The sequence below is a fragment of the Danio aesculapii genome, chromosome 5 (genome assembly GCF_903798145.1).
Source record: "Danio aesculapii chromosome 5, fDanAes4.1, whole genome shotgun sequence".
NCBI classification, from domain to species: Eukaryota; Metazoa; Chordata; class Actinopteri; order Cypriniformes; family Danionidae; genus Danio; species Danio aesculapii.
The window spans coordinates 27,485,537-27,499,106 of NC_079439.1; the positions used below are offsets into that span (position 1 = coordinate 27,485,537).

A 13,570-nucleotide genomic window follows, 5' to 3' on the forward strand; every position below is an offset into this window, starting at 1 on the left:
TTTCATTTAGTGTTTCGCTATTGACACAAATTGAAATGGAGTCTGGTGGCAGTTTTTCAACTTTCAACAAGTTTACGTGTATAGTGCTTTTCATAATAACTATAGTTCCAAAGCAGTTTTACAACAGGTGCACATTATTACATTATACAAGGAGTTATATATAGGGTGGACAGTATATATACATACATACATGTAGTTAATCAGCAGTTATACAATACATAATGTCCTTTTCAAAAAGGTGATGCCTAAGTGTTCCTGTTAACATATTTTCAATGAAGTGTATTTGTATATTGCTTAAGTGTTTATGTTATCCTTAATGTCCTCATAGGGTTGACATCGTCTCTTCACGGTTCTTGGATCTGATCAAGTGGTGCTGCACAATCTCTAGAGGCATTGGAATGGGCATCCCAAGGTAAAAACCTGCCGTCCATAATTTCTTAAACATGATAAAATAATGTTATTGTGAAATAATGCATTTGAAGATGTGTAATACCTGGATTATTCAGTTAAGTGATGCATTGTGTATATGCTTTACTAAAAATATAAGTATTTATAATAGCTTTAAACTCTCTGAGCCTCTGAGGAAGGATATTTTAGAGTTTAGGAGCCAGATATGAAAAAGCTCGACCTCCTTTAGTGGACTTTGCAATTCTGGGTACTACCAAAAGCCCTGAGTTTTGAGATCTTAAAGAGGGCTCTTAAAGATAGAAGGTTGGTTAAACGGACAGGACTTTAGAGACTTGCACATGAGAAGCAATGTTTTGTAATGCATTTGTAAACATCAAAATAGGACTTAACAGGTAGCCAGTGTAAAGAAAATAAAATTGCAGTTTTTGTTAACATTTCTTGCATTTGTTGGCTTCTGGTTTATAAACGGGGAGGATTTAAATGTCTAATCAATCTATTTATGCATTACCCATCACATCTCTTTTCATTGAGTTTGGGGTCTGAATTATGGCTATTTTCTGGTCTGTTATTCTAGACTATTCCAGGTTACTTGCTGTTGATGTTTATGCTAGGTAGAGGCATATAAATGGAAAACAATGCAAGCATTTTGCTTTTGAAATAATTCACTTGCAACCTCGATCTTTTAAGCATCTTTATTGTCAGGTTTAGTTTCAGGTCTCTTTTCAGAGGGTGGTTTATTTGCTTTGAAAGACTGCTTATCATCGGGTACAGAGAGATGTTGAGAACCACAGCTGTCAGCAAAGCATCTACAGTCTCTGCTCCATTCATGATCCTCAGAAGCCTCGGTCTTTGTTTTACTGTCCTCATGTGATACGTCCAACTCTTCTAGTTGCATCCGGTGACGTTTTTCTAAGTCTTCAGTGTTTCTCGCCAACATGTAGCTAACCTTCCTCTGATGTGCCAGTGCCTCCTCTTTATCATTTAACTGAAAAGAGAAGACAATGTAATATGAGTAACAGATGTATATATGAAGACAGATTAAAAAGAAAAGTAAACTGACCAGATCAAGTAGCATATGCAGTGTTTCACTGGAATCACTTGGTATCCTTCCGTCGCTTGTTGTGGGCAGAATTTTTTTTAGCCTTTCACCTACAGTAAGGGACCATTGCTTCCCTTTATTGAAAATAAATGAATAAATAAATAAATGAATGAATAAATAAATAAATAAATAAATAAAAATGACTGGAAATAAAGAGGGTACCAGTCTGAAATTACTGTAAAAACCAAAACAAAACTACTAAAAAAGTAAGCTTAAAGAAACTCAATAAAACTCTCATTTACAATAACTAAAGCATAAATAGTATATAATAAGATATTAGTATATTATAATAATATGTTAAAAAGTAATTAAAAAATGCATGGCATGCTTTGTACATATGACTGGCAATGTGTGAAATCCTGGTATTATATAGAATGCCTAGGAAGGCAAGGCAAGGTAAATTTATTTATATAGCACATTTCATACACAGTGATAATTCAAAGTGCTTTACATAAACAGGAATAGAGACAAGAAAATAATGATTAAAATGATAAAAACAGATTAAAATGTGTTAAACAGGTTATAAAAGAATGAAAAAGAACAGAAAGACATAATAGTGCGATCTGTCAGACGTAGCACAGTGCTTATTCTTAAAGGCACAGCTAAACAGATCTGTTTCGGTCTGGATTTATATGTGCCTAATGTTGGAGCACATCTGATCATTTCTGGAAGCTGATTCCAGCAGCGAGGGGCGTAGTAGCTGAATTAACTGAACACCCTGCTTCGAATGAACTCTTGCGATTTCTAATTTACTTGATACTAATGATCTGAGTGATCTATTAGGGTGTATTCAGTCAGCATATCTGTAATGTATTGAGGTCCTAGGACATTTGGTGATTTATAGACAAGTAATAATACTTTAAAATCTATTCTGAATGTAACTGGGAGCCAGTGTAAAGACCTGAGGACAGGTGTGATGTGCTCTGATTTTCTGGTCAGAATCCTGGCAGCGGCGTTCTGGATGAGCTGCAACTGTCTGATTGTCTTTTTGGGAAGGCCAGTAAAGAGGCCGTTACAGTAATCCACCCTGCTGCTGATAAAAGCATGAACAAGACTTTCCAAGTCTTCACTGGAAACAAAGCATCTAATTGTTGCAATGTTTTTGAGATGACAGTATGCTGATTTACTAACTGCTTTGACATGACTACTGAAACTCATATTTGACTCCAGAATAACACCTTATTTTACAAGATTCTTGACCTTATTTCTTGTTGTTTGATCCTTAGAGCCAAGGTACGCATTCACCTTGAGAACCTCATCTCTGTTTCCAAACGCAATCACTTTCAGCAGTTTTCTCTTTGTTTAACTGAAGAAAATTTTGGTATATCCAACTCTTATTGGCAGGGGGTGTCAAAGGGGCTGTAGTCATTAGGCAGTAAGTCTATGTAGATCTGTATGTAGAGTGTCATCAGCATAGCTGTGGTAGGAGATTTGGTTCTTTCTCATTATTTGGCTCAGTGAAAGCATGTAAAGGTTGAACAGAAGAGGTGCCAAAATTTAACCTTGTGGGACTCCACATGTCATGGGTGTCCACCTCGACCTATGGTCACCTATACTGACATAGTAACCTTTCCCTTCAAGGTAAGATCTGAACCATTTGAGGACCATCCCAGACAGCCCAAACCAGTTTTCCAGTCTATCCAGAAGTAAGCTGTGATCGACAGTGTCAAATGCAGCACTGAGATTGAGCAATACCAGCACTGTTAGTGTGCCTGAATCTGTATTTAGGTGGATTACATTGATTATCTTTATAAGAGTGCTCTCTGTACTATGATGTGCTCTGAAATCAGATTGAAAATTGTCTAAACATCCCTTGGAGCTTAAGAACGTGTTAAGATGGTTAAAAAAATGTATAGAATGCCTTTTAGGCAAAGTTTTTGTAAAGATTTTGCTTTTCCTAGGCATTCTCAAGAATGACAAGTATCATTTGGGCAAAGTGTCAGAAGAGCACAACAAAAGCCTTTATTGATCATTACGTATTTAAAAGTGGAAAGAATACAAAATAAAGCATATGATGTTCTTACTGGAATGACGATGACTGCAGAACTGAGACTAAAGTATTTGTTACAGTAGGTAAGACTGGAATGGCATTTAGAATTGCACTTAATTTTCTTCTTTTACACAAAAACACTTCATATTTTGGCACTTTGGTCTTGCACATTCATATTTCCGGAATTAGTGAAGAATTGCTAAATAAAAAGGACAGGATGTTGTTACTGGTGAAAACAACCTAAACACAACTGGAATGAGCTACTTGTTGCAGCAGGGAAGACTATACTGTCATTTTGAATTGCATTTAATTTTCTTTTTCACACAATCACAATCTACGGGAAAATGTTACGGGAGAGCGTCTGTGGAACCTCAGTATAATAATATGCACTGACGTCGTGAGATAAAATACAATACGCTGTTTTAAAATAACGTTCAACACTCACATGCTTTGGTTGCCATCATCAAACATCGACCGAAGTGTCACCGCCAACATCAGTGGTCGGAAAAATGGTGGGGGTAGGTCAGTAACATACTTTGCCACACGGCAACTCAGCATATAGAATGCCTAGGCAATGTCTAAAACAGCAATCATTTCATACTTTGACGTTTAATTTTAGGTATTCTATACATTTCCAAGGCATTCTATAGAATGCCGAATTTCACGCATTGCCGGTTACATACATACACACATAAATACAACACCATCATGTAAGATTTGATATGTGATTTGACATTTTACAAAAACAGGTTGAAATCAAGTGCATCAAAGGAAATCAAATCCTCTTTGTGGGCATTTTCAGTATAATTCAATTCAATAAATACGTTTGTAAGTTTCTAGTAAAAAAAATGGATCTTTTACTATGTCATGTAATGGCATCACAACAACTTTTTATGAAAAAAAAAAAACCTTACAAGTAATGTATTCAAGTAAAGCTTTATATTACAAAAGGGCTGCTTTCTACAACATTTAAAAGTTACGGTTGTGCCAAAATTGGGTCAACATATTCATCCAATCTTTTTTTTAAAAGAGCATCAAATCAATTCTCACAATCAGCTTAAGAGTATAAACTGATCACAAAAATCACAGATTGAAACATCCCTAGTGTAACTAACTCTCAGACAACACTTTTTGAAGACATTACACTGACACAAAGAGATAATTTACCTAAAGGTAAACAATCTGCCAAAATTTACTCTTTCTCCACTTGTTATAATCCTGTTTGAGTTTCTTTTATTTGCTGAACACAAAACAAGATATACTGAAGAATGCTGAAAAAAAAGCCATTGACCTGCATAGTTTTGTGTTCAACAGAAGAAAAATATATACAGGTTTAGAAGCACCTAAGTGTAAGAAAATAGTGATTAAATAGTCATTTTTTCTTTAAGCAGCCCTTTACCTTTCTCATGTCTTTGGTAATGCTTCTGGTGTCTGTCAGTCTCAGCCTGCCGGAGCACGTTCTCTCCGACTCTCCTCAGCTGCTGCTCGAAGGCGATACGAAAAGCATCCATCATGACATAAGCCTCTTCCTTCCTCTTCTGCTGCTGCTCCAGCTAATGCAGACAAATGCATTGTGTTACAAGACTCTAGAAGACAAATGAGCAATGCCAGCACTCTAATGGTTTTAATACATGTATTGGCTGAATCGGAGGGTTAATTTACAGGATAATGGAACAGAAGTATTGACAGATACGAGATGAGTACCTCGTGCTTGAGCTGGAGGACCTGTTTGCGACTTGCTGCAGCACTTCTAGCACAGGAGCATGGCTCGCCCCCATTAGAGTTACACTGACATGCCCCATACACCGCCAACTTGGAGATCAGAAAACAGACAGCTGTTTACTACAGAACAGTGATGTTTTTTTCTTTTTTTAACTGTGTTTTTATTAGAACAGAGCTGTTTAAGGGGGCTATTTGGAAGAATTTTCATGTATTAAACACTGTTTTATTGACAATGTGTGAAAATATTGTAACAAAACATACAGTGCATTCGGAAAGTATTCATAGCACTTCACTTTTTCCACATTTTTTAATGTTACAGCCTTATTCCAAAATGGATTAAATTCCTTAAATTCCTCACAATTCTACACACAATACCCCATAATGACAATGTAAAAAAGATTTTTGGAAATTGTTGCAAATTTAAAAACTCAGAAAAATCACATGTACATAAGTATTCACAGCCTTTGCTCAATACTTTGTTGATGCACCTTTGGCAGCAATTACAGCCTCGAGTCTTTTTGAATATGATGCCACAAGCTTGGCAAACCTGTCTTTGGGAATCTTTGCCCATTCCTCTTTGCTGGACCTCCCAAGTTCTATCAGGAAGGATGGAAAGTGACGGTGTACAGCCATTTTCAGATCTCTCCAGAGATGTTCAATAGGATTTAGGTTTGCGCTCTGGCTGGGGCCACTCAAGGACATTTACCAAGCTGCTGTGAAGCCACTCCATTGATATTTTAGCAGTGTGCTTTGGGTCATTGTCCTGGTGGAAGATGAACCGTCACCCCAGTCTGAGGTCAAGTGCGCTCTGAAGCAGATTTTCATTCAGGATGTCTCTGTACAGTTCTGCATTCATCTTTCCCTCTATCCTGACTAGCCCTCCAGTTCTTGCTGGTGAAAAACATCCCCACAGCATGATCCTGCCACCACCATGCTCCACTGTAGGGATGTTATTCGCCTGGTGATGAGCGGTGCCTGGTTTTCTCCAAACGTATTGCCTGACATTCACCCACGAGTTCAATTTTAGTCTCATCAAACCAGAGACCATTTTGTTTCTTATTGTCTGAGAGTTCTTCAGATGCCTTATGGCAAATTCCAGCTGGTGAGTGGCTTCAGTCTGACCACTCCACCATACAGGCCTGATTGTTGGATTGCTGCACAGATGGTTGTCCTACTTTAATGTTTTCCTCTCTCCACAGAAGAACGCTGGAGCTCAGACAGAGTGACCATCGGGTTATTGATCACCTCTATGACTAAGGCCCTTCTCTCAGATCACTCAGCTTAGATGGCCGGCCAGCTCTAGGAAGTGTCCTGGTGGTTCCAAACAACATCCACTTACGGATGATGGAGGCCACTGTGCTCATTGGAACTTTCAGAGCAGCAGAAATTTTTCTGTAACCTTCCCCAGCCTTGTGCCTTGAGACAATCCTGTCTGGTCTACAGACAGTAACTTTGTCTTCATTCTTGGTTTGTGCTTTGACATACACTGTCAACCCTGGGACCTTTTATAGACAGGTGTATGCCTTTTCAAATCATGTCCAATCAACTGAATTTACCACAGGTGAACTCCAATGAAGCTGCTGAAACATCTCAAGAATGATCAGTGGAAAAAGAATGTACCTGAGCTCAATTTAGAGCTTCACGATACTTATGTACGTGTGATTTTTCTGTTTTTTTAATATATATAAATTCGCAACAGTTTCAACAATCTTTGTTCACATTGTCATTATGGGGCATTGGTGTAGAATTTTGAGGAAATAAATTAATTTAATCTATTTTGGAATAAGGCTGTAACATAAAAAATGGGGAAAAAGTGAAGCGCTATGAATACTTTCCGGATGCACTGTAAAAATGAGACCTGTTGGCACTGATAGCCATGTGGGCAGTGCGCCAACAAACAGTATAGAACCGTTGAGCTTCAGACATCTCGAGTTTTGTCTTGGCTCATGGACCTTAACCCTTAACTTTGCTTCTTTTCTAAATACTGTCCTATTCCAATAACAGAATGTTTAAATGTGAATAATATTGAGACCTACCATGACATCATAGACTGTCTATGGAAGACTGTTCACTTATTTGTGAAGCCCTTATATATTGTTTACAATTGCGAAAGAGCCATTTTGTATAGTCATTTCAATGATTCATGCAAAGAAAAACGAATTATTTAAACTTAGCCTAATTAACCTCCTTTAATACAGCACACAAATACCCGGTCAAAAGTTTGCAGGAAAAAGTTACAAGCCATGAAAGAAAATTCAGAGATATGAAACTTAGAGATATGATCTTCTCAGATCAGAAAGTTTATTGTTTTAGTGGCTGACCATTCTCGTGGTCTTGTCTTGTGAAATTCCATAACAATTCTCAGGGTCTGATATTCTGGAGTCTTACAGTTGACCAGTTTTTAAATTGGTGTGGCAAACCAAGAATGTAACCTGTCTTTTGTTTAGTCACGAGGCATTATATGTCATCTTTATGTGTAAACAAAATCTTCCCGGTGTGCACAGCCCTTTGGTATATTCCAACTGTCATTAAAGCGTAATTTTGGTAACATTTTACTACAACAGTACATGAATAATGATGTTCTTAATTAAACCTTACTTCATTGTGAACTTGTGATGAGTTAAGGGATGCACTAATCCTGAACTAACTTTACCTACAACAAACATAAAAGTAATGAATGTCCATCTAGTGCATGTTTACATTGAAAAATAACAGAAAAGTGTTCTGTCTACATCAAAATGAACATAGATTTAAACACAGGTGTTCATGAGTAGTTAAGAATGAGTTAATAATAATGTGCCCCTACAAGTAAAGTCATGACATAAATATACATTAAGAAGTCATGTTGAGTTTATGTTAATTACATTAACTTAAAGTAAAGTGTTAATTAAAACATTAATTAATTACTAACAAGTAAGACAGCCACTATTCACACATGGACTCGTGACTCCTGTTGTAGTTAAATTTAGTTCATGATAGTTCATCATGAGTTCATAATGAAGTAATGTTTAATTTACTGTACTGTACTGCATGTACTGTTATTGTAAATTGTTACCATAATTTTACCACATCTATTGACATAATAGCAGAATTTAAGCCAATAAATAAGGCTATAACATAATGCTTTCTTAACTTCTGTTTTCTCACTGCTGCCTATTTAATTGTTTTAAAAGAACAATAATAAGCGTAACTTTGAACATATTTAGGTATTAAATCCCATTCAGTCCCTTGTTCTTGTGCATGAGTGCAATAACTTGGAGACTGCAGTTCACTTAATGACTACTGGTAACAAGAAAAATTCTAGTAACAAAACTTTTTGATTGTGTGTGTGTGTGTATATATATATATATATATATATATATATATATATATATATATATATATATATATATATATATATACACAGTTGAAGTCAGAATTATTAGCACCCCATTTTTTCCCCCTAATTTCTGTTTAACAGAGAGCACATTTTTTTCAACACATTTCTAAACTTAATAGTTTTAATAACTCATTTCTAATAACTGACTTATTTTATCTTTGCCATGATGACAGTACATCATATTTGACTAGATATTTTTCAAGACACTTCTATACAGTTTAAAGTAACATTTAAAGGCTTAACTAGGTTAACTAGGCAGGTTAGGGTAATTAGGCATGTTATTGTATAACGATGGTTTGTTCTGTAGACTATCTAAAAAAATATAGCTTAAAGGGTCTAATAATTTTTACCTTAAAATGTTTTTAAAAAAAATAAAAACTGCTTATTAAACAAATAAGACTTTCTCTAGAAGAAAAAAATATTATCAGACATACTGTGAAAATTTCCTTGCTCTGTTAAACATCATTTGGGAAATATTTAAAAAAGAAAAAGAGAGACTGCAATTTTACAATATTACCTCCAGAGCTGAACCATCTGTTTTCAGGCTGCAGGAAGGCTGAGTCCTCTGGAAGTCCCTCCTTTCCTTCGCACTTAGCATGGACAGGAGTTCCAGACATTTTTGGCTCAGAGCTACAAAGCGAAATGAATAAAAATGCACTAGAAACAAACCAGCAATCGGCCATGAAATATAAGTAGAAAATAAGATGTGGCTTACATGCATTCTCTGTCCTTTGCTCCTGATGCACTTTCATTCTCTCCTCCAGTGCTTTCTTTAGGGCTTCATTTTCTGCCAGCACTCTGTAAGGTGGCATTGACATAAACATTGACATTTAAAACGGACCACATTCACTTCCTTAACGTATAGTTTGAGTCATTATAGACAAACGCTCCACATATACACAAACAAAAATTGGTTCCGTATGCCATTTATACAGATTTTAAATATGTGACAAAACTGAAGCAGTGGGAAATCTTTCCTTTTGTATTGTGATGTACATCTAAGTGTAGTGGATTATGAAAATCTGAGTTGATTCTGGTCAGATCAATCAGTTGCTGACTGGATTTTGATATGCAACTGCGGCCCTCAAAATTGTAGGCAAAATTGTGAATGTGAGGTTCCAGGGAAGTATTTCAGTGATTTTGAATTGTGACATACATCTGCTTCATTGGTTACTCCACTATATAACCATAGCTTTCTGCCACAAGTAGATGTTGTCAAGTGGTTCCCAACCTTCCCTGAGTGTTTTGACCCTTATTGATTTATAATTGCAGCAAACTGTTTGGAAGAATAAAAGTGTCCAAAAGAAGATGTTTAAAATCTTTACACGCATTGACAGAGCGACTGTTTAGATGCTTGACACTGATGAGAAGATGACGGATGTTTACTTTATGTTGACCGAAATGGCACCCAGTAGGCATAAGACGTCAACATGACATCAAATTGATGCTGTAACCCAATGTTGTGGGGACGTTGCATTTTGTTTGGAAATGAAAATCGGGTTGACATCAAAACGTAACGTTCCGCCGACATCAATGTCCAACCTAAAATCAACTTCTAATGATGTTACAGCTTGATGTTGTGTGGACGTTACCACTATGATGTCCATCAGACGTTGGATTTTGGTTGCCATACCTGATGAATAAATATCAGTATTTGACATCAATATGACGGTTTAATGTTAGCTCAATGTTGGATTTTGGTCACAACCTAAAATCAACCAAATATCAACATCATTTGATGTTGTTTTTTGGACATCAAAATAATGTTGTCCTTAGACCTTGGCTAGACATTAAATTTTAGTCATCTGACATCACAACCTAAATCTAACCTAATATTAACCTCTTATGAGGTTGTGTGCCTGCTGGATAATAACTAAATGCACTACACAATGTTACGTTTACACACATCCACCAATTACATGTAAATGCATCAGCTTTTTACAGCGTAATACTCACAACTCACTACTCTTGAGTACTTTTGAAAGGTCTATTTTTACTCATACTTCGAGTAATATTTACAACAGATACTTTTACTCTACCTGCACTACATTTTTACGCACGTAATGGTACTTTTACTTGAGTATGATTTTTCAGTACTCTGTCCTCCAATGGTCAGCAGTGGTGGCCAAGCCACTGCCCATTCACTCACTCATGGCTTATAGCTTTCCTCTCTCTAACTCCATAACCTGCATGAAGCTTGTTCTGCTTCTTCTCACATCCTGCAAGCAGCATGTTTCTTGCTCTTCTCTCCCTTGCCTCCCATTGCAGGAAAGCCTATACACTGTACCTCCACAGGAAACAGCCATGCCTGCCAACCTTTGTTTTTACACTTCTGAATTAGTGCCGTGTACTTCAAGACCTTCCTCTCATGAACCTCTTCACAACCCTCCTCTCATGGAACGGTCAGCTAAATTCAAATGATTCTCCGGTCTTTATCTGACCACAAGACAATATCTGGACGAAGAGCTGTGTGAACCACATATGGGAACTGCAGTTTCCTTCCAGCATCGACTCTCAATTCCCAAGAGTCTGTGGCTTGCAGCAAGCTTGACTTTGCTACTGCCCTAGTTGTGACAGGCCAAGCCCCCTCCTGTATCTATTTGTGTGAGTGGAAGTCGTTTTCATCAGTAGATCCAATAATGAAAATTTGATTAAACATTACAAGGTCAAAAAAATTTTAAAAGAAAAGGATGAATTGTTCACAATAACAAACCTATTTGCATTGCAATTCCATGCTGACGATAACTCTCAACAATAGACTTTTTTAACTGGCTTACCTCTCATACTTCAAGCTCCATGAGTTTTCCACATTCTTGAACTGCACCTGGTTAAAGGTGATCTCCCACTGAAGTGCGTTAACCTCCTATGTAGAAACAATTGTACAAGAAATGAGACCGTATGTCCATATATATGTTTTTAAACAAATGAATAAAATACCTTTTCTAGGGCTTTGGTCCTCTCCTCACTCTTCTGAAGCAACATTTTAGTATGACAAGTTGCTTTGTCCAAGATTGCCTTTGGTGACAAAATGTAGCATCAATTCATAAATTACTTAATTATACATTAGTTCTGCAGTAGGTCATATTTTGTGCAATTAACTGAATGTATTTAATGAGCGAGTTTATTGTGAATCCAAATTCTGTGTTTTTGTCTTGGATCCATGGATCCATGCTTTCATGTTGTTGACACCAAATTCTGACCCTATCATCCGAATGTCACAGCAGAAATCAAGACTTATCTCACTTATATCATTAAAATTCATCACTTTTGAACCGTTTCTGCAATGGGTATGCAAACTCTAATTGCAACTGTACATCTTAGGTCTTTCAGATGGATTGGTGCTGCAGTGCAACTTGGTATGGCTTATCCATAAACAGCTACATGCTCTTCTGCTGATGAACATTAATGGATCATCAAAAGTTACATACTAAGTAATAATAAAATAAAAGATCATAATATTTTAAAACACCTGTCCTTGTAAAATCCGAAGAGCCTCATGTTTCCCCTCCAGGTGGCGATGAGTGACTTCAAGTTCAGTACGTAACAGCTCCACTTCCTGATATAGAGCAAAGATTTACATAAAGTGCATATTAGTCATTGTCACAGCTAAAGATCTGTCTTTTTACTCTATCCAATGTGCTGCTTTTCTGTGACTCTAATGTGGGAGGAATGACATGTTGTTTTTTTAGTTTACCTCAGTGACCTCCTGTAGTCTTCTCTGCAGCTCTTCACTTGTGTCTTCAGTTGAGCTTTCTAGAGAATAAGACATTTTTGTTTTTCACAGTTCTAGGATTGCCAACACGTCATATCCTGGTAGTGTGGTTCTCAAATGACTATTGTTGAATATTTGTTTAAGTAGGGAATTGCTCAAGGGAGTGAGTACATAAAGTCCCCCGCCCTGATAAGAAGCAGCAGGTGTAGACTTCGCCAAACACAGCACAAATCAACAGAGCATGCATATAACAGCCATTAGTGTTCAGAGAACCAGGAAGCTATTTTCATTGCTTTTAAACATTACTCATTGTGGTTCATTCATTAAAACTCCTGAAAAGATCAGAGGCTTCCATCACTTTAGACGCCAGTTCAGAAAACTAACCAGACTGTCTTTTCTCCCACCGTGCACCTCGTTCAGCCTCCAGTTCTTCCCTAAAAACAGAGTACATGGCTCTACATGATGTCCATGAGAAGGGTCCATTGCTTCTCTCGCTGCCCTCTTTTATTGGTCGTGAGTGGGATAAGAAGTCCAGAAACCTCCCTCTGGTCTTCATTTGTGGGAGATGGCCATGATGTCTCCTGGATCTGGCCCCCATCCCATCACCCAAATCCCCCTCTGTCATGTCATCTTCTGTGGGACATTCGGGGCATGAAGCCTCAGCCTGCATCACAAGAAAATTCTGCAAAAAAGAAGAAGAAGAGTTTGTGTGCACTCAGAAAGAAGTAGACTATACAGTAGGCACCATTGGAGGTGGATCACAACTTTCGTCAAATTAAAATTATTGAACAACATCCATTCTTGTCTTCGGACAGTTTTGATAAACCTCAATTTTGATACTCATTAAATGTTGACTACTATATTATATAGGGTTGGACGTATATTTACATACATTTAAAGTGAACTCTATTTAAATATTTAACGATAGTCAAACAGCAGATATAAAAACGTTCAACAGGGCTCGTTTACTACAGCGTCCTGGTTAACGTAAAACGAAACTCTTTTTTTGGAGTATAATTTGGGTTTATCAGGTAAGAAAACACAACCACTACTAACCTTTACAAAAAGCTGAGATGTATTTGCTTTTCGCCAACAAGAACAACGATGAAAATCCACTACAACTTCTTCCGTTCACTTTGACGAAGTGAAGCTTCTTTAAGGGGCGTGTTTTGTGTACATGTGCTTTATTGCACAAGTACTGCAGATCGAGAAATGTCACTTGATGCCACGGATTTTCAAGCTTTACAGTGGCATGGACCC

At 37.1% G+C, this 13,570-nt stretch overlaps 1 protein-coding gene across 1 annotated transcript; it reads right to left on the minus strand.

Moving 5' to 3' along the window:
* Positions 1-1,082: 1,082 nt before the first annotated feature.
* Positions 1,083-13,454, minus strand: ccdc125 (coiled-coil domain containing 125). Its single transcript, XM_056457797.1, has 12 exons — positions 13,367-13,454; positions 12,695-12,992; positions 12,293-12,351; positions 12,068-12,154; positions 11,536-11,613; positions 11,376-11,461; positions 9,314-9,396; positions 9,116-9,228; positions 5,202-5,309; positions 4,897-5,050; positions 1,469-1,581; positions 1,083-1,393 (listed from the first exon to the last, which is right to left on the minus strand). Exons 2-12 carry the CDS (start codon positions 12,978-12,980, stop codon positions 1,091-1,093), a joined length of 1,470 nt encoding a protein of 489 aa, XP_056313772.1. The 5' UTR covers positions 12,981-12,992; positions 13,367-13,454; the 3' UTR covers positions 1,083-1,090.
* Positions 13,455-13,570: the final 116 nt, after the last annotated feature.

Excerpts from the sequence above, each read along its gene's own strand:
- ccdc125 (XM_056457797.1), bottom strand. The coding sequence starts at position 12,980 with ATGCAGGCTGAGGCTTCATGCCCCGAATGTCCCACAGAAGATGACATG. Across the intron at positions 5,051-5,201 it reads TCCTCCAGCTCAAGCACGAG|CTGGAGCAGCAGCAGAAGAG; the intron begins GTACTCATCTCG and ends TGTCTGCATTAG. Across the intron at positions 1,582-4,896 it reads TTACCAAAGACATGAGAAAG|GGAAGCAATGGTCCCTTACT; the intron begins GTAAAGGGCTGC and ends TTTTCAATAAAG.